The 22,187-nt window shown below is 38.7% G+C and overlaps 1 protein-coding gene across 2 annotated transcripts in view; it reads right to left on the bottom strand.

Moving 5' to 3' along the window:
• Nucleotides 1-2,188: 2,188 nt before the first annotated feature.
• The window catches only part of abhd17c (abhydrolase domain containing 17C, depalmitoylase), a 55,413-nt gene continuing 35,414 nt past the window's right edge, over nucleotides 2,189-22,187 (bottom strand). The window contains exons 2-4 of one of the 2 annotated variants that reach the window (XM_036586551.1): nucleotides 21,368-21,547; nucleotides 12,574-12,674; nucleotides 2,189-2,700 (exon numbers count right to left, since the gene is read on the bottom strand). In XM_036586551.1, coding sequence (XP_036442444.1) covers nucleotides 2,516-2,700; nucleotides 12,574-12,674; nucleotides 21,368-21,547 — 466 coding nt within the window. In that variant the 3' untranslated portion in view covers nucleotides 2,189-2,515. The remainder of the gene's footprint in view (nucleotides 2,701-12,573; nucleotides 12,675-21,367; nucleotides 21,548-22,187) is intronic. The other variant, XM_036586552.1, reaches the window with a different exon arrangement.

The following is a 22,187-nucleotide window of genomic DNA, read 5'->3' on the forward strand; positions in this document are numbered from 1 at the left end:
ATCAGTCCACAATTATTGTGAGACTGTAAAAACTACATACGCTGCAGATTCATACTGGATTAAAATTAATCCAGTTATTGCCGTCAGAGTGTGAGTGTGCACTGCAGATTCATACTGGATTAAAATGAATCTAGTTATTACTGTCAGAGCATAAACACACTACTGCAGATTCATACTGGATTAAAATGAACCTAGTTATTACTGTCAGAGTGTGAGCATGCACTGCAAATTCATACTGGATTAAAATCGCTTCACATTTATTACCGTCAGACTTTAAAAACTACACATGCTGAATATTTACAGTGGATTAAAATCACTCCACAGTTATCATGGTCATACTGTACAAAATTAATCCAGTTATTACTGTCAGAGTGTGAACACACACTGCAGATTCATACTGGATTAAAATGTTGCCCCTGGTCATTTAGCCCCCAGGTAAAACCAGTCCAGCTCCATCAGGGTTATAAACACACATCACAAGCTTTATAATAAAAAAAAAACAAAAAAAACACACGTTTAAGATTCCATGCATCCTTTATTCCTTTACATAGCAATACAACATCCAGTGTGTTGCCCTGTAGCAACAGCCAACATAAAGAGAGTAATAATCTGTCTCACGGCACATTTAAGGCTTTATCATTTAATCTGAGGAAAAAAAAAAAAAATTACACTAGCACTGTTTGTACCAACTAGTTTTTCTTCTTTTTTCTGTATTATACTTGCATTCAGTGATTCCAGTGTCAAACTCATTAAAAAGGCTAAATACCATTTATTTCCTGTTTTACATATCTATAGAGAGGAGATAGGTGTGTACAGTACAGATTATCTTACAAACCAGCAGTAAAAGAGGTGTAAAGATAATATTAATAAGTACTGGAAAAAACATTGTAAAAACGTCAGTATCAAAAACAATGACGGGGCTCAGTTAGGGGTGTGTTCAGTCATTCTTTAAAAAGAGTCTCGATCAAAAAGACCAAGGAGGTTGAAAGAAGGGTCTTAGGACCCCCTCAGGACCCTTAGCAATGACATGAAAAAACAAGACGACATCCTGTTTACGCACACACACACACAAACCGCCACTGCTTCACCTTACAGCAATACACAGATTCAAACCCAGAAAAAAGTCACCCCACCTGCCCAAAAATGCCATCAACAGTCCAAAAGTTGCTTCATCACGCTGACAATCACACGGTAATTGCAGATGCTCCAATTAAACAATGGAGTTCCTTTGTTACCACGCAGGAAGTCAAAACATGTCCTAGCCTCCTAACGTCTAGTGCTACCCCTGAAACGTCTGAATACATTAACATTTGCAGAGCCGCTTTCTTACTACAAATGAAAAGTAAACCCTTCAAGCATCCTTATTGTTCTTCATCTAGCTACTTCGTCTTTGTTTTCAGGGGTGTGTGTCCTTTGCGGTGGAGTAGATGTCTGGAATGGAGAAGGAGCTGCAAAAGGTTGGAGAAATGGCTCAATGCGATCAGTGTTTCACTTTGTACCTTACTGTTGTTTTGCCAAAGTTCAGTTTCACAGTGATTATTTCTCATTTAAAAAGAGTAGCAGCTAGCATTAACCCCAAGAAAAGCCCACGCCCAAGAAATAACTGAGTTTGTTTTCCTCATCCGAAGAGTAGCAGCTAGCATTAACCCAGAGAGAACCGAAAAGGTGGAGCAAAACGTATTGAGGGCGTAAGGCTTGCTATATAGTGTTGGCGCTAAAACAAAGAAAAAGCGTAAAATTTCACATTTTTAATACCCTATTTAAGAAACCGACGTGGTATAGTGTAGTGTCTATGCAGAAACAACGCCCTGATTTATGTAGTAACACAAAGCACCATGCTCCAGAGCCAGACAGACTGCGAACCAGAAATCCTGCACAGTTCATAGTGGATCTCCTTCAATAAGGCAGGTTTTTCCAGTTCAGTTGCGACTGAGCAGTATTTTCCCTGGGCAGTATTCTTTCACCAGACAAACAAAGACATACAGCCGCGCACACAGACTGGCCTTGTAAAAACTCAGAGCGTTCTCAGCCGAAGAGAATTAAACGGAATGCCACGAAAACAATTCAAATCATCAGAGCATAAAAATAAAAGTAGTGGTCACCTGAAAACATCCGCACGATAAAAGTGCATCCATTAATTTACCCAACAAGGTTGGGTATTTACAAAACTTTAGGAGAAAAAAAAAAATCAGCTAAACAATTCAAAACACAAAATACATAAAGTCTGTGGTGCAAAAAACTTGAAATTTTCATCAGGTAGAAAAGAATACAAGGTTAATCAAAATCAGCAAAACTGTAAAACATTCTCCCCCCTGTAGAGATGGAAAGGCCCCGTTCTTTAATAATACCACCGCAGAGCCTTGAAGAGAAGAAGAGTTCAGATGGTTTTGTCTCAGCAAGTGCAAATACTTGATGGTGCTCCTCAGCCCTGGTTACAGAGAAGCTCATCAGAACATGTGCCTTGGTCTTGATGGTGCAGCTCAGGAGGTAGCCAGCTCAAAGGAGATGAACTGCTTCAGTCTCTCCAGATACTGAGCGTACAGCTCGATGTCGTTGTGCCCGGCGCCCTCCACCCACAGCGGCTCCACAGCGCGTGGGCAGCGCTCGTAGATGGCCAAACCGTGGGAGAAATCGATGACCTCGTCCTCCGTGCCGTGAATGACCAGAACTGGGGAGGCCACCTTCGAGACTTTGTCGATGCTGGAACACAAGAAGAAAGAGTCGCCAGATTAGACCAACTCATGTCTATATGGTTAAAACTAAAGATGTCTCAGTGTTTTTTGGCTTGGCTGTGCAAATTTAGCTGGCATAGAATGTTGCATGGTATGTATCCAATCTAGAACCACATACTAAAGTGACTCAGATCTGATCTGAAAAGATTCAATTTGTGTGTCCCCAGAGCTCTGGAACAGTAAAAAAAAACAAAAACAAACAAAAAAAAAAAACTCTCACATTAAGGCAAAAAAAATCAGATTTGTGCCACTTCAGCCTGGTAACGTGAACACAGCCTAAGACAGTTATCTATTAAAATGGACAAAAGTATGTAGTGTAGCTAGACAATAGCAGAAACCATCCTAATGCTTAAAGATGCATACTGAATTAAAACCACTCCACAATTATTACCGTCAGACTATAAAAACTACACACACTGCAGATTCATAATGGATTAAAAACACTCCACAATTATTACTGTCAGACTGTAAAAACTACCCCCACACACACACTGCAGATTCATAATGGATTAAAATCGTTCCACAATTACTGTCAGTACAACCCATCCACTATTTATAGCTTTTTAAGGCTGTACAAGAAACAGAGGCACAAACTTACTGTACAAATGACATCTTTAATAATATACTAATAAGAGATGCACAATATCAGAATCACATTAGTATTCACAGATTACTGCTGAAAAAAAAGTCCTTAATCAGACAAATATTCCTACTTCATAACAAACATTTTGTATCCAGAGTGAAGACAACAATGAAGAACAACAAAAAAATAATCAGAATAATGGCTATTCCATTCCAAACCACAGCAGAGATGCTGCCAGGCTTCAGCTGGTTAAACACATTATAATAAGGCATCAGCAATGTGATCACAAACACAGCATAAAGCAAGAGTTCAGAACCTTTAATGTCCAACAAATAACCATCTCAGTGTTCTGTAAGAACCACCTGTCAAGGCTAGAGGTGTTTGAGGAAACTGGCTGTGCGAAGTATTTCATGTTGCATCTTATCAATTAGGCATTCTAATTAATCCAGCACTCCACATGACTAATTATTGTTTAGCATTCTCATTAAAGCGCAGGCATCCCGACTGAGGTTAGCTGAAAGATTAATGTATGGAGCAGTCTAATGGGGCAATTACATTCTAGACAGAATGAGAGCACTGTCTACACACGGCTAAAACAAACCATTCAGTCTGGATTCCCTCAATTAAACTCAAATTCGTAAACAGCATGCTTATTTTATTTTCAATATGTAGGGCCAGGAGGTCATTTAGGGGCAGATTAGCTCTCACACAGGACTGTTTTGCTCACCGTTTTTTCTCCCACCCTATTTTCTGCTCTTTTCCATCCAGATTCAGTACTGGAGAGCAGATTCTATGTGAGAAACCAGCTATGCTAATCCATCTTTACCTTTTAAAACCTCATTACTGGCCCGGTCAGCTCTCCACTTGGCGTTGATGTATTTTTGCTCTTATATTCCTCCCCACAGTAGAGGGTGATTCATCCCTTCCTTGCTGTCACTCACTGTAATTCCAGAACATGCTTCCTAAATATGACTTTCATCCATTCAGGCAAAACTCAAAAAGTTGAATATCCAGAACGGGTAAAGTCTGAGAGTCATCTTCTTTTAGTGCTCAGTGATGCTGATAAAATTCAAAATCAAGATTTACATCAAAGTATTAAGCAATCAGATGATACTTTTGGTTTTATAGAGTAATTACACCTTAAATCCCATTTATTCATTAACTTAAACTTAAAAGGTCCATATCATGGAAAACTGAACTTTACTTGCTTATTTTACAGAGATGAGTATGAAGTAAACAAAAATGAAACCACCTTGGGAGCCACAACATTTTATGTCTGTTTTACCAACTTGGCTGTAAATATGTCAGCATGTGCTAATATACTAGTAAAGGCTAAAAAATACAAAATGACAAAAATGCAGACCTACTTTGCTTTAACCTTTAGCTCAGCTATAGCTGCTTTTCTCACTTCTCTCGCAGGATACTTTTCCAAGAAAATAGAGTTTCTTGTAAAATGTCTTTCAACCTCCTTGCCGTTGCATATAAACAGTCCATTTTGAACCCACTGTTTCTGTGATGCCACAAGAACTCATTTTCATATATCCATATAACCTATTCAACCTACTGCAGCTTAGTTCCACCCATTCACACCTAAGTTCCGAGGGGTGTTTCAGCTCTGACTGCTTTTTGAATGAATCACAGTACAAGACAGTCAATCAAAACTGAGCTCATTTACACCAATTAATCTTAAATGCACTGTAACAAAAAGCCTGTTTAATTACAATGGCTAGAGAGTTTGGAAAATGGTCATGCAACAAGGAATTATGACCATTTTTGGCACATAAAGCAAACAAAATGTTACAAGTGGACCACAGGAGGAAAAAATAAAAGAAAATGGAGAATACAGGTCCTTTAAATATGCTGCTTTGCAATAATAAATGACATCAGTCTTGCTTAAATGTTAACACTTATTTTTTAAACTGTCCAAATCATTATTGTGGTCAGTAAAGCTTTGGCAGCGCCCCTCGGGAGCAACCCTGCTGTAGGTGAGCATGATGTTGATCAGAACTAGATGAATTACTCTAGTCACAATATGCATATCATCTAACCATCGTTACCACCCCCCAAACAAATGAGTGTGCAATATAAGAAATGGACTGAGACTCTCCTCCCTTATGTTAATTAACGTCTTTCTGCAGACCCCCAGTGGCCATTTCACTAGCAGAGAGGAAACTGACTTGAATACTTTTAATTAAAAATTAATTAATGTAATCAAATGAAAATGTGTTCCCCTCTTATCAGATATAATTGGACGTTGTTGTCTCTCTGTGTGTGAAATGTTGTGACTGTGTTGAACTGCCAGTGAGCAATGAGGGGTGAACAGGGAGGAATGAAATCCCCCATCTGTGAAAAACTATTCACAACTTTCCTCAAAGACGACTGTACCAAGATAAGACAAGTGCAGCTCTCTTCAAATCAAACAATCCTGCACAACTGTTATAAAAATAGCAATAAAACACTTATAAATGTGTACTTGTCTGCTCACCACAAAGACAAAAATTAATTTAAATAAAAACACTCAAATGATACTAATTTGCTTGCTCAGAAAAATCCAATTTGCTTCTGGTTTTGTAAATGTATAAATTTTATAGAAGAAAAAAAAACAACAAAGGCAACATTCTACCAGTGACTTTTGAAACAGCTAAGCGGAAACGGCACTTGCTGGCTGTAAAGTAAAGATTTAAGAGTAAATCCATTTATATAAAACACACTTTCACCTTTTTTTTACCTGTTGTATCAGAAATCATCTTAAATAAGGCTAATTTCTGCTTGCCTTTCTACGAGGTGTCACATATTACCATCAAGTTAATGATCATGAATGTTCACTTTTCCACACCAGGTTTAATATGTCCTGCTTAAACACAAGATGAGTTTCTTTCACATATTGAAATGTATAGAAGAGCATTAGTTTGATAATTTAACTTGTCATTGAGCTTCATTATGCTTATAATCTGAGTTCAGATACTGCAGGATAAGCAAATTAGCTCATAAAGCTCAGAGCCTGCACTTCACACAAATCAGTGCCTAATCCTAACCCAAATGCACACGCTTAAACCAAGCATCCTCCAGATCTTTTGCCTTATAGTTTTAGTAACATTGTGGACATCAATGTGTGGACTTTGAGGAAGCTTGCAGGGCTTAAGATGCATTTGGGACTGGGCTCCAGTATATCTGTATGCTCAGATATTTGCACCCATTCTGTCTCTCTTTTCAGGCTGGTAAGATAAGATGAAATATTTTGTAAAGGCAAGCATGCGTTTCATCAGCATCACTGTAATCATGCTACCAGGCTGCACATTTAAGGTGTCAGTATTTTTTTTTCCAGTTTTCTTTTCGCCGTTGTAGCACCCACTGCTTTCCTCACCTGAATAGTCTGAAGTGTCCTTACCATTTCTGAGCATTTCTCAAAGGTGATCTGTGGTTAAAATTATGTGAAACAAGGGGTGTGTCGTTAATTATCCTTAATAAAGATACCTAACTTATGCTTCCTGAGTAACGCTACCCTATGCTAAAAGAATACCTTACAAACCTGATGCAGTTCATCTGACTTGACTGTGTTATTCTGTACACCAACGGCACTTTCAAAACAGTCTCAAGCAGCCAGCAAATGACACATACAGTGGTTAGCAGAGTTTGTTAACTATCAATACTGCCAAAACTAAAACTCAATATGTCCAATACCAATATTGATATATACTCTTGAAAATGGTTTGTGGCTTTGACATAAACTTTAATTGGTAGGTTATAGAACCTATGAGTTATGCGGGGGTTCTTTCAACTTTGCAAAAGGTTCTTTACGCTTACATCACCTATAGAAAAAAGGTTATTTACACTTACAGTTGCTCTTACAGACTCACATTACAGATGGAGGTGAACGTAGCATTAGGAGTCTTGCCCAAGGACTCGTGCAACAGCAGATGGTCCTTCATAGTGCGCTTGGCCAGATGGTAAATTAAACCCCAGACTGATATGTGGAGGACAGCGGAATTACCCACCCTGCTATAATAACCCACTTTCAGAGCGATCCATAGAAATTTTTTTAGGGGAAACTAAAGTGGTCCTTCTATTGGCACTGCTCCAAAGAATGCTTTTTTTTGGGCAGCTTTTTTTCTGAGTGTACACAATATCGGCCAGCGCTAACATCTTTCAAAGTTCAGCCAAGGTGGTCCAGTCTGGTCTGCTTGAAAAATGAAACAAATCATGCGACTGCAGTTTGCCAACAGAACAAAAACAGAATAAATGTCCCCATTTCTTTCCAAACGACCTTAACTTTTTACGCCAAGTCCTCCCGACTTCCCCCTCTCTCTGGCCCTGCCATTCTGGATGCAGTTTTAATATTCCAAACCACGCCACACTGCAGCCCAAAAATCCACAGAGACGGCCTAGTCATTAAACTTTCATACAGCCTGACTGTCCATTCACGGCACTCCCCCACCACACACACACACACCGCTCTGAGTGTCGGATTTGGCAAAGCGGAGGCGCTGAGAGTCAGTGGCTGGAACCGAAATCCACAGCCAGCTGCCTGGAGTTCCACACACACAGACAGGGATGGTGTAGTGGAATGTCATTCGCGTTTCAGAATCCATCAGAGTGCGTCTGAGCTTAAATCCAGCAGTGTGCTGTGGGGGACAGGCATGTGACGGAACCAGACATGACTACAACCGGATACCCAGTCTCAGCATCGGGGCGATGGCTGGAGAAAATACGGTTTATTCTCACACTTCAAATACTGGGACAAGGGATGCAAAAATGGTAAATTGTTAGCAATTAATCACTGAAAAATGTAAAATAAGCAAGGCATATAATACAGAAAATAAAAAACGCACACACGCCTATGCGCATATATATATATATATATATATTTTTATTTGATTTACGATCCCATCTGACAGATCATAATTTGCTTAGGTCTATCAGCACCAGTCCTAGGAAAACCCTTTAGTAAGTATGGAACCTTCACATCCTGTGTAAAAAGGCTTTTCGCATTTGCTCTCGTGTTCTGAAGTGGTTATATATTTTGCTACCTTATTTTAAAAATACAATATTAACACGCATCATAAAAATTTGAGAAATGATCCAGCATGCACAATAATAGACAAACCTTCATAAATTAAACAGCACATACATATACTACAGATGTACGACAGGTTGTGTGAGAGGAAACGTTGCAAGTGAGCTGGGGTCTGTGCTAGGCTGAAGGCTAATCTCCAAAGACCGGCCGTGCCTTTCATATTAATCTCATACATGCGCTTGCATGGACCTCCGCCTGCTTTCTGTGCTGTACATTAATTTGAAACATGACTAAAACATCCCTGACTCAGCCATTCACTAAACAAGCTAACGTCAGCATGTTGTGTTTGTACGTTCTTTTATCTGTGCCTATTTGTGTGAGTAGCTTAGTTATTTCTACTGGACTTGCTTATGATCTGCCACTGTATGGCATACAATATCTATAAAACATGGAAAAAAAATGTCTCTTCTAGCTTAAAAAAAAAAAAAAAAAAACCAACAACTAGCATTTATATACATAGTGTGGAAATATTGTGCAAATTAGATTTTTTCGCTGTACTATTCCTTCAATGAAATCAACATCTAAACCTACTGACCAACCTGTAGCTGCACCAAAACAATGTGCATTCTAGCACTCGAGGTTTTATTTTGAGTTGAAAAGCAGCTCAGTGCCAATCACAAAACCTTCTCTGTAATGAATGGAAGGTTTGCACACCACCTTAAAACAACCAGTACTATCTTACTGAGGCTAACATAATGAAGCTACTATAATGAGGCACTAACACAGACACTGAAGTGAGCAGAAGACTCGGGCCTATTCATCCACCAAAAGAGAGACGGAACCAGAGAGACAGCATGTGTGAAAAACACTTCTATAACAAGAGAGCGGGTCCATAGCAATCATTAATTTTCACTTCCGTGCAGTCTGAACTAGAGTGAGAATAAAAGAGGAGAAGAGTGGCAGCGAGAGAGAAAAATGAATTCTGTCAGCTAGTTTTTGATTCGCTCTCAGCGTCTGATCACAGCTGGAGTGCTAAACACCATCCGGCAAAGCATGACACAAATGCAAGATATTACACTCCTTTTAAGTTTTAAGTGTACTTTAATTTGACCCAATTGTGAATATGGATTATGGGGAAGTTCAATGCTTTTTTCCTGTTTTTAAAAACAGCATAGGTGCACAGTTTAGTTATAGTGACAACATGCCCTGCATTCCATGCAAAATGATCATGTTAATTGTGTAGTAATCATGACTAACAGTAGGTGTGGGCGTTTTGGGTTCAAATGTACATCACAGTATTACAAAGGAACCAGGATGACAACTATTAACGTTTTTTCTGCAAATGTTAATGCAGTTACTTTATATTTTATGAACTTCAAAATTAAAAAAAAAATAGTAATAGCAAAAATAAACTATAGATCTTAACTCGTTAGGCCTTAAATGCCTGGTTAGGACTGCTTAAGACTCTTCAAATGGAAAAACCACTGACAGAAGTAGAGAAGACCACAGACACCTGGACACACACATCCTGAGTTCATGCTTAACCTGGCTGGCTAGTTTGCCATCTGACATGTAGCTGTGCTGTGGTAGTTTATCTTGTGTTACTAATTAAACTTTTACAGTTACACTCTACAGCTAATTCCCATTACGATAAAGTAATCGAAAAAATCTGCTCAATTTACTTTTACCGGTGAATGTTTGTGCTGCATAGAATATAAAGGTCTGAATGGCTCCCTCCTCTTTGAGTGTCCTCCAGAAAGTTGCGTCATGACTGGTATATCAGAGTTTCTGAAGTTGTGCGTGTTTTCTGTATTTGCAGCCCGTTTGTGAAATGTAGCGCCATGTCTTCATTTGGATTAAAGTGCTTTCTGAGTTGCAGAGTGTCTACCAATTTGCAGTGTCCTTACTGTCATTTTGATGAGTGTTTTCTGCGTTTGCAGCTTGTTTTTATTTGCAGTTTGTAGGATGTTCTCGGCCACAATAGTTTTTGCTTTTACAAGAATTTTTCTAGTGGCACGCTACACGCGGCAAGCAGCAAAAAACAGACTTTGTGCACACATCTCGGTCACGCTGTTGCACACGTCAGATATAAAATGCCACACTGATTAATGTAGGAGCAACTGCAACCAAGACTTAATGGTGCAGGTACCACTTCAGATCTAAAGTACTATTTTGTTGAGTTCATAAGAATTATTTATGCTGTTCACGCTTATGTTCAGTATGTCTTAGGGACGGCGTGTGGTTAGCCAATTTTATAAATAAATAGATAAAATAATGAGACGTCATACTGGTACACATTCTATTCCATAAAGTATCAGTGCATCTGTTGTCAAGCAGTATAACTGTCATTTGTCTTCTGTCTTAAAAGAGCAGTTTATAAACGATTATATGAATATAAATGATTTACCAGCTTTGTGGGAGAGAAAAAAAATTCTTATAATAGGTAGGACAAATGGATGACCTCCACCACCATGGAAACACATGTGGAGTAGTTCTCATATGAATAAAAGATACCAAATCATTATAATAGACCTTTGTAACCATAGGCAACCTTTTAATGTGTTTCTCATTTCTACTGTCTTTTTCTCTTCTCTGTTTCCCCTTTGATGTAGGTCTGGTTGTGTATGGCTCTTCACACACCTTGAAATAAAACCTCAATAAACATTAAAATGTCAAAAAATGTTTGTAATGTTTAGCACAAAATACCAGCATGAAAGAAGCATTATTGTCAAGTTAATGAATATTTATGCATTAATTAAGGAATCACACTGCAAACTGTCACTACTTTATTAATGCAAACTTTAATATCATGTGAAACTGTGAGAGTGATATTTGGGAAACAGTGATATTAATATTTCTCAGTACCGACCAGCACCAGTCACAAGCACTGTCAACAATATTTTACATTATTTCAGGTTTAAAAACATTGGAAGTTGAGAGGTACAGATTACAATCTTTGCACAGACTATGCTAGCTTTTCTTATTTTATGTTTCATATTTTATTTTGTCCCTCAGGTCCACTTATAACATTTGTGTGGTTTTATGTAGCAAAAAGATGAATTAAGATTCATTTTTATATGACCATTTTCTAAACTCTCTTTATCCCTTACAACTAAACAGGCTGTTGTTGTTGTTACTGTGCCTTTAAGACTGATAAACAGAAATGAGCTCTGTTCTGATTGGCTGCCCTGCCCTGAGCTCCATTCAAAAAGAAGTCGGGCTGAAACACTGCTTATAACTTCAGAGTGAGTGGGCGGGGCTAAACTGCTGTCAGCTGAATAGGTGGATATATGGAAATGATGGATGTGTTGTATGTGTTGGATTTCATGACATCACAGACACAGTAATGGTATGTTTTAAAACTTTAGCAATGTTTACATATTATAACCAAACTTTAACCAAAATTTTAGTCTTCTTTTGGACCCTTTAAACAGATTGGGTCAAAACCTCTGAGTGATGCAACCTAACCCAAGCCAATCTGTGCAGCCGTTTTCCGGGTAATGCCTATGGACACTCCCACCTCGACTTTCAATCTTCGAATCACGTACTCCGATTGGCTGTGGCTCACTATCCAGAGCCAATGAAATGCTGAATATACATCGCATGACATGTCACAAACAAAGACTAATCTATATAACAAAACAGTTAAACAAGCATCGTGGCAAAACAAATGTTTTCTATAAATTTATGGTGTAGGTTTACACAGGAAGTAAACAACCCACAACGACAAACTTGGGCTTGCATTTTAGCACCATCTCTGTATCTCTCACTACTGAGGAGCAGCGATGCTCTAAACACAGCATCATGGTATGCTGTCTAGCCGGCGAGATGACCGGTTCTAAAGGGTTAATGTATTTTGTTCCTGTTATATAAAAGTCATGCCAAAAAATTACTGATAACCGGTGCGGTTTGGCAGCAGTGGGGTGACTTAACCATGAAGCTCACACCGCAGTTAGCAACCTGGCCAACTCGTCTAAAGCAAAAAGTAAAACCACAAAAGTAAAAATAACACTCCCGACTCCCAGTCTCCCGACTGACTGCGAATGATACAGCCTCCCTTTATGTTTATTTATAGCCAGTGGGGAAGAAATGGTAAAAGGTTTTTGCTTAGTCTCTGGTTAAATTAATGTTTCCTTTGTTTTGGAGAGTCTGTGAGATGAAGGGTCATCCCTTCAGAGGTCAACACAGCCAAAGCAGTAGTTTGATAGTACATGTAAATTTGCATTTGTAAAACTTTTTCTCACCGGACGTCTGTGGTGCAAAACTGCCCAGTGCTGTGAATTCCACTGAAACAAATGTCATTTTGCTGATGAAACTTTGCTGCCAAATCCAAGTGTGACTGGACCTTAAGGAAAATAGCAGAAATGCATTGTATTGGACTTCCAATACCCAGAAAGAGAAAGAACTACACTGTAACTTTATATGATGCACTCAACTTTTATTTAGTCTATTTATGCTGCATGTTTCCCCTCTCTCCCTCAACACTTCAATTTCCCCAATTGGATTTTGAACCACAGAGCCTCGATTTAGCTTTTACTTTCACAAATTCTGACTCCTACCCCTAGTATAGATCAAGATGTGAGTGATTAAGCGTATTCCAGATCAGCTTTGCAATGTATCCTAAATCCTAAAATCTAATCAGAGCGTTCAGGAAATCATATAAGAATGGCGCTGTAATGAAACCACTTTGCCAAGGTCCACGTCCAGCGCCCTAGAAAAGCCGGCTATTTTTATCAGTGTCGGGAAGTTGGTCACGTCACAGAAAGAAGGAAAAAATCTTTCATCAGTTAGCGGTTGAAAGGTTTCTGAGAGGAGAGGGGAAGCCCTGTGATCTGCACACAGTTGCAGCCCTAGAGAGCAGCCTAAAGTAGCACCATGAGGGTGGCTATTTAACTGGACAGTGCAGTGCCCTCATTCATGAAGGGTTACTGTAATGCTACACTGAAATGCCATAATCATATAAATAAGCAGAGCTAAAGTACAGGCTCTTCAAATGAAACAGTCATTCAATAATAAACCAAAATGAACTCACCTCTTTCCTCATATCCTAACAAGCTTTAGCAGCGGTACATATTTTTAGTATTAGTGTATTCCCGAGCAACAAAAGTGAAAGAAAGAAGTGGGTTCATGTAAAATACAGCCCTGATTTGAACGAAAGTAAACTGAGGAAGCTGTGAGGCATTGGAGAGATCTTTCCAGGCTAGCTGTTTTTAGCAGCTGGCTAACTTGAAGCAGCGCTGTCACTCGCACAACACGGAGAATTGATGATACTGTAGATCAAACAAGACACAAAAGCACCGCTTTCAGTTTAAACGTGCCTAAAAGGAGGACTCTGTCTGGTGTTGATATTTTGCGGTTCACCCCTTAAACTACTACGATAGTACAGAGAAATCCAGCTGTCGCTAGCTGGTGTTGTGAATACTGTGATGTCATTTGTAACAGGGTAGCCGAGCGCTCGTCACCAGCTAAAAATAATCTGTTTTCTTTCTTAAATTATAAATATTACAAAATTTTTTTCAGCTGGTAAAAACAGCTTACCAGATACATTCTCCCACTCTCCCATGACAGATTTGTGAAATGTTCCTCTGTTTGGCGAGGGTTTGTCGTGTTCCGACCATAAAGGATAGTTTAAAACAGCAATTAACCACCCAGGACCAAAAAAACAGCCTTCAAACTATCGCGGTATGTATCGATATCGAACGATATGAATTTTGTTTATCGTGATAACATTTTTGGCCATATTGCCCAGATCTAGTATAAGGTATGTAGGAAAATAAATAAAGTGCCATAATTTTAGCGCAGTAACCCAGCATCCTCTAAACCAGGGATTGGCAACCCAAATGCTAAGAAGAGCCATTTTGTCCTTTCAACAAAAATCAAACCACCTTGGGAGCCACAGCATTTTATGTCCATTTGACCATCTTGGCTGTAAATGTGTCTATATTTGTTAATGAGCTAGTGTGCTAGTATAGGCTAAAAATATAATATAAACTTAATAACATAATAGACTTACTTTGCTCTGCTATAAGCTTTAGTTCTGCCATAGCCGCATTTCTCACATCTCCGGCAGAAAACCTTTCCGCAAAAGTGAAATAATTTCTTGTAAAATGTCTCAATGTTCAATTTTTTACGAGGCTGAATTCAGCTTCTCATTTACCAGTGTCTTGTTCTAATTTTCCCGTTCCACCTTAAATGGTGCCTGAGGTGCCAGAATGCAACTGCTGCACCATTTAATGTGGAACGGGAAAATTCGAACAAGAAACTGGCGAATGAGATGTTGACTTGAGCTTCATGACTTTTTAGTGTTTGACAGTGTCTCGCTGTAGATTAAAGGTATCAGGAAACCAGCTGAGTATTTATAAGTGAAAATAAGTGCATTTGTCTCCAAATTATCAATGTTCATTTTAAATCCCGATCTTTGGAAGTATCTGCCGATACCGACATCATTCTGATATTATCGTGAATCCTTAATGGAAGGCATAAAATTCACCAGCACCAGAGTTGGCAAAAATATCAAAACGCATTATCACGATAGATTATTTTTAGTACTAGTTCTCAAAACCCACCCTGAAAAACAAGCGCAGTGGGATATGGGATATTTATTTTTTTTTTGGTTTGATAAATTGGTATAGCCTGAATGCACGAGCACAGTGAAGAACAGAAGTGAGAACAATGATTTTTATTCAAATGTTTCACATGCTATGCTGCACTAAATACAATTAAACAGGACTAAAATGCTCTTTGAAACGATACATGCAGTTGGACAGTGAGTTTTATTATCTACGTATTTAAATATCAATAATATCATTTAAATATCAATAATTTCTTTGAAATATTACTCATATGAACGTACTCCAATAAAGGATGGCAGGCTTTAGGAGATTGTCAACATCAACATATCCATTAGAATATATTCTAAAAATACATGTATAAATGTATTTGCATTTTTTGGTAGTTTAATGAACTGCAATAGTGTTTACTTCACTAATACAAAGCTTAGCTGTGTGAGGAAAGGTTACACACAGTTTGAAAGTTTATGAAACAGCCTGATAAACTCAGGATTTGTGTATTAAATAAGCTGTAGGCTAGACCTCAGCTTTATTCAGATAAAAAGCTAAATCCGACTTTTTCTCCCTCCACATATCCATATCTACACCTTGTAAATGGATGGAAACCCCCTCACTACATGAGCAGATTTTATTTTGCAGAAAAGATCAGAGGATGTGTCGCTGACTGCCTAACACTGTAGAATACAAACTGACTTCCACCATGGCAGCAGCAGCACGCAGCCAATCTGTCTGCAATTTGCAAAGCTTTATACTGACTCATCAAAGGTCTCAAACTACAAGATAATGTGTTCCGACTGTCAGCCCAGCTGAGCCTCTGAGGAGCAATTTTCATTCTGATCTTGAAAATTTTGTCAAGATTTGTTGGAAAATCGGGGCTCAAATTAGATAAAATCTCCTGTAAAGTGCACCCGGCTTAAAGCATCACTGAGAATATACTTCACACCTGTTTCTCTCTCCACACCGCTAATGAACAAAGCTCCACATGAACATGCAAAAGGAGCTCAAAAGAACTCTTAGAAATAAAAATTTATCATCATTGTTTGGACAATAAATTTCAAATAATCATCTGGTTACTCAGACAGGTGCCTCACACAACTAACCTATACACAATAGGGCTTCACCAAAATATAGGATGACCAATATCAGTGGGCAGTACCGAGGTTTTGCATGTTTATTTGTGTCAGTAAAAATCCCACTGATATGTAGTGTCAAGGGGTGTAACAACAATTTCCAAAATTCATTAATCACAATGATATGATAGTGTTGTCTCAATACAGCTTTCGACACAGCAAAAATACAGTGGTTGAAAATGTGCCTTACAATGATTTTTCTATTTTCAGTTCATTACAGCATTCAACTTCATACAAGCACAGAATATGAAACAAAAGCTGTGCTTTATAGTATCCCGATCTTACATTCCAGCTAATATGACCCAAGCTAAAACATCAACCACATGCTAACATTCTAGTCACAATATGCTGCAACACAATTTGTTGTACAGATTACATTAGTGTCTTGTTTGATAAAAAACAATAACCAGTTGTGACTGGTTCGAGCGCTCACTTCAGTCTTCTGTGATATCCATTTTTTTTAAAATGTCACAATAGCAATCAACAAACAGCACAACGTATAGGATAAAATCAATAAACTGGCATGAAATTATCATATTATCTACAGATATTCATTATTTAAAAACAGTATTTTCCAATTCATACCAAGTTTTAATGTCAGTCTAATCAATAAATCCTAATATTGTGCAGGCCAAACTTGGTCTGTCTGTTGCAGTGGTTCATACATGCTGAACATCGTATATCATGGAAGTGTATTTATAATCAATAAAACTATTTTAGATGCTTTATTTTTGTTGGTTAACAATAGCTCATTCTTGTTTCTTTTCCCCTTTACGTTTGATAAGAACCACATTTAACAACTTAATTTAAAATATTTTTATCATGCAAAACAGTACAAAACAGAACTACACCAAAGTAAATATACAGACTATACCTACGGTACACGTAAGCACACAGCAGCTTTTCTAGGCCTGACAAAAATGTTGCTAAATACTGTTTTATGTCTGAATTTCTAAAGTCATTTGTCTCATACATGCTTCCCATTCACCTCACATCTATAACAGCCTTGGCTGGATTTTGGTAAATATTATGTTGTTCACATTGCCAGGGTCGAGAGTGTCACTGTCCCGTGGAGGACTCGCAACACAAAACAGAAGCAGGTCTGGCAAACCCCAAGAGACTGGCTGTTCCTTCTGTCTGTCTCTCTCTCTCTTTTGACAACAAACTGGACTGATGTTTCCATTACAAAGGTAGAATAAAGATACTATACTGGATGAACTGGTAAACCACCCACTAGAGGTCTGCACTGCCACGGGTCCAGCAGGAACCCACCACATCTTGCAACGTGGGACTAATTTTCAGTATTGTGCGTGGGAGTGGGCAGTAACCAGCCCACTGTTGGTGGGAGTGGGATGAACTACGCATGAAATCTCGCAAATTAATGAACAGCCTAAATAAAGTATAATGATCACAAAACCATATATATGTGTAAAAATATAAAATCATAACAGTAACAATTAAACTAAATGATGATGCTGCTCAGCTCAGTAAAATACCAAAAGTCGATTGTGTTGACTGGGAATAAATGGTGTATGGTGAAGTTACTTCACAGTAAGCCTGATGACCATGACTGGCGTGTTATTTCAGCAGAGAATAATGTATTTGTGAATAGACTATGTCAAATTTTGGATGCATGGGTGGGAGCAGGTCAAAACATTTCAGTTGCGCATGGAAGCAGGAGTGGTATGAAATCTTGTGGAAGCGGCCTGAAAAAACACCAACGATAACACTACACTAATTTATTGGTTTATTTATTTACCAGAGACAATACCTATCAATCAAAACAAAGTAAATTGCCACTGTTAGCCAACTAGCTAATTGTTAACTTCTGTTTTCACTATATAGTAAAGTTTATTTATATACTGAACGTAATGCAATCTGATGAAAGTACAAAGGCCTATTTGTGGGCTAGCTTTTTTGTGCACATGCTTGACAACAAGACCAAACAAACCAGGCTTAAAGCCTGGGCGATCTGAACTGTAATGCCGTATCAGTATCAGAGAAGCGGGTCAATGTTAAGCCCTAAAATCCGACAGCCCTGACATGCTGCCATCGTGCTGCAATACTGAGTGTGTGCACTGCAGTCTCACAAGCCAAATACTCACAAGTGAAGCTGTTAATTACGTACTTGTGATACCCAGACAGAGCTGGCATGTGAAAGAACCTTCACCAAAGATTCCTCTCAACGCTTGGAATAGCATAGAAGACCACGATGAACAGCTGCTCTACACCCTCTTCTCACAATCACAAACCTTACATGATGAGTAGCAGCAGAAAGAAACCATTACAGCCCAATTTACACCTTGGTTTCTCTCAAGCAGACACAAATGTGCAAGTGCTGATGTTATTGTTCCACATTTAAGCTACAGTTTTAAGGCTCCTTGGCATTTCAAGACTTTCAAAAGGCAGAACGGATCAGGCGGAATGAAATGAGAGATCTGACAGAATGAAATGACTGCATCAGAGGTATGGAAAGCATCCTTGTACGTACAGCCTGTGGGTATGGTGCGATTTAACTCAGTGCAGCAAGTATAAGCCAGTTCCTGAATTAGCCTATTACACACACCTCCACAAGCGCAGAACAGCAATTTAATAAATTCTGCTGATAGAAGAGGGGGAAGAAGAGCCGGGCAGTCTAGATATGATTGCAGCATGTGGCTAGTCCATGCAACACTTACCTACTCAACAGATGTCCATAAATCCTTATATTTATACATTTCCACTTTAAATATTTTAGTAAAAACTGTTCTGTGTGTTTGTATATAACACGTGTTCTAGCAGAGGGGTTGGTAACCCAAATGTTAAGAAGAGCCATTTTTCTTCCTTTCAACAAAAATCAATCTGCCTTGGGAGCCATAACAGTATATGTTAATTTATTTAAGTAACGTTTTACCATCTTGCCTGTAAATATGTCTCAGTGTGTGCTAATGTCCTAGTTTAGGCTAAAAAAAAATTATGTTTTGCCGACCCCTGTTCTAGCACCTGCCACAGATGCTTGATTGGACTGGGGAATTTGGAGGCCAGGCCATCAATGTGATTTTAAAGGAAAATGGGGCTCATCGGACCGGGTGACCTTCTTCCATTGCTCCAATGTCCAGTTCTGGCGCTCATGTGTCCATTGCAGGCTCTTTCGATGGTAGACAAGGGTCAGTATGGGGGCACTGATGGATCTGTGACTACATTTCTGTATGTTAACAATGGTTTATAAGGCCCGAAACATACTTCAGGCAGGGATGCGAACGCAAACACTTTGAGCTACACAGATGGGGTTTCGCATGTAGTTGCGTTCAAAAATGTGTCACAACGCATTTCTTAATGCAACGCACGCTGCAATTTAAAGCGTTACTGCATGGGCCGCTATAACGACACCAAGCCTGTCCAAGTGTGCTTTCTCAGCTGCCATAGCAGACGAGCATTTAAGTCTCACGCAAAGATGGCTTACATAAACATAAAAAAAATGATACATTATCGCCTTTCCATTCTAAGAGAAGAGGTAAAGCAGGTCACTGTCCTCTACTGTCCATGTGTAGCTGTTGAGGCTGCTGGAACAGAAGTAGATCCCTCTGCATACACACTGGCACGCAGCATCATCTCTGGCCCCATAAAAATGATGCTAAATATTTAATGGCCAAATTTCTCAAGTTATTTGTATCACATATGTATCCTGTTCACTCATATTTACATCTACAAGTCAGCCACTGCTGGAGCTTAGTAAATACTACAGTCATTCAAGCTATCAGCAGCAGCTGTTGAGCTGTGGATTCTTGGCTTGATATAAAGACCAGGCAGACAGAGCCACAACGGTGACACTAGAAGACAAAACAGTAGCGCCGCTAGTGGGCTGCTATGGTGGAATCTAACCCCAGGCCAAAAATCCACTGCTATCCCAAGAGACTGGTTGTTTCTTCCATATATCTCTAATGTTGACCAACGTTTTCCCAACCAAACTATATTATACTACAACCTTATTCTAATACCTGAATAAGTACACATATACTAAGATAAGTTTGGATGTCCTTACATCCTGAAATAACCATGCTCATTTCAACTTCACACATTTAGCCTGTGTGCATAGCATCCTTTAATTCCGACAGTGCAGCAATCTTCCTAATTAGCCCTTTACATACATCCACTAGTACAAAACAGCAATGTGATCAACTCTGCTGATGGAAGACAAGCCGGGTGGTCTGTACACGACTGTGTGTGTGGCTATTTGCAGGAGCAGTCAACAGAACTGCACATAAAAATGAAGCACCATTAAGAAAAGGCCTTATTTAATGGCCACAGGTGCAGAATGGTACATGGTGATGAAAAATGGGGAAATCTATTTGTTTGCTGCAGTGCTGACGTCAACTATGGCTGCTTCCACTGTCAGATTCACAATGAGCCAGGAACAAAGTTGACACAAGGTCTATAAAATAAATAAAGCAAATTTGTGCAAGTACAAATTTGATTTTTCACCCACTCAAGGATGCCACACCGCTTCACTATGTTTTATAACATACTATATATATATAAAAAAAAAAAGCTCATTCTGTTCTGAAACCATTACTTGCATTTCAAATCACAGCCAATCTGGGTAATCAGCAGCTTTCAACCAGTCATGCCCTATATATCTTAGCATCTATAAAATACACACACACAAACATATATATATGTGTGTGTGTGTGTGTGTGTATATATATATATATATATATATATATATATATATATATATATATATATATATATATATATATATATATATATTTTTTTTTGTATATATACATATTTTTTTTATATATATACACACACACACAAACTACACACAGCAGCCAGATTTCATGATACATGGACCAATAGACACTTGGAATAAAATGTCAATGTTAACATTCATTTATAATTTAGTTAGATAGTTTTTGCCTTCTCCCATAAAGTTACAATTTTGGAGATGCCTTTTTTATGCTTTTTGGTTAGCTACAGATTAAAGCCTGCATTACTTTGATGAAAATAACTTTGTTCGTTGCATTATGTGAATACCCTCATCAGAACACCCACAGAAACACTCACCTGTAACTGTGACTGGTGAAGTGGCTCACAGCACACAGTTAAAGCCATTGTGATTGTTTGCAGTGGCAAGATTCCGTTTAACAAACAACACATGCAGCCCTGCTCTACCACTTAAACTCAGAACAGAACAGTTAATGGGCTGATGAGTTGTATCAGGGGTGTTAAAGCAGCAAAAACACAAAAAAGTGTAAAAGAGGGCTCTCCAGGATGAAGAACCTCTTAAGTAAATTCTGAATGCGTAGTACTGGTCAGGGCTCCATGTGGTCTCACTGAATGGCTGAATGACCCACCTGGGGAAGGCGTCGAAGCAGTAGGTCTTGCGCGTGTCAGGGAAGGCCACGCGCAGGCCAGACATGAGGGGAGAGTGCAGGATGACCGCTGCACACTCATACCGGGCGGCCAGGTCCACTGTGGGCACCGTGCCAATGCTCTGCCCATACAGGATAATATTCTCTGGGGTCATGCCATACCTGCAGAGCAAGAGGAGGAAAATATGGTTAAGTCTCTTTAACCTTTGAAAGTAAATCTATGGTAATACCATCTGCTATGTCATCAGATGAAATAGTAATGATAGCAATAAAGCAGCATTTTAAAATGTTCATTTGATCTGAAAAAGAATAACAACATTTTAAGACAGTATCAAAGGCAGGTTATCTTAGACTAATATGAATAATCCAACCACTAATTAATTGCCTGGACATCCATTTATGTTCAATAGAAAGTAGAGATGGCAGCAAACCAATAGCAGGTACTGGGTATGGTACCAGGTACTGGTATCAGGCAGATATCAGCAGAAAATGCTGGATTGGAATATTGCATAGATAGCATATACATGGCCAACATTTAAATGCTCATCTTCAGAGAAGTGCTTCAGTTAAAAAATAGCCCTGTAACCTTTAACAGAAAAAATACTGGATTTGTATCAGCCTATAATTAAGGTTTTATTATGAGTATTGGAAAAGAAAAAGTGGCATTTTGCCATCTCTAATACAACGTGTAAGAAATGTCAACAAATGTCATGAACGCGTATCTTAAAGCCCCTGCTTCAGGGCCACTATACAGAAAAGTAGGTTTATATGTAACTTTATGGGCTTGAGGCAACAGCATTTA

This window comes from Colossoma macropomum, unplaced genomic scaffold, assembly GCF_904425465.1.
Source record: "Colossoma macropomum unplaced genomic scaffold, Colossoma_macropomum, whole genome shotgun sequence".
NCBI classification, from domain to species: Eukaryota; Metazoa; Chordata; class Actinopteri; order Characiformes; family Serrasalmidae; genus Colossoma; species Colossoma macropomum.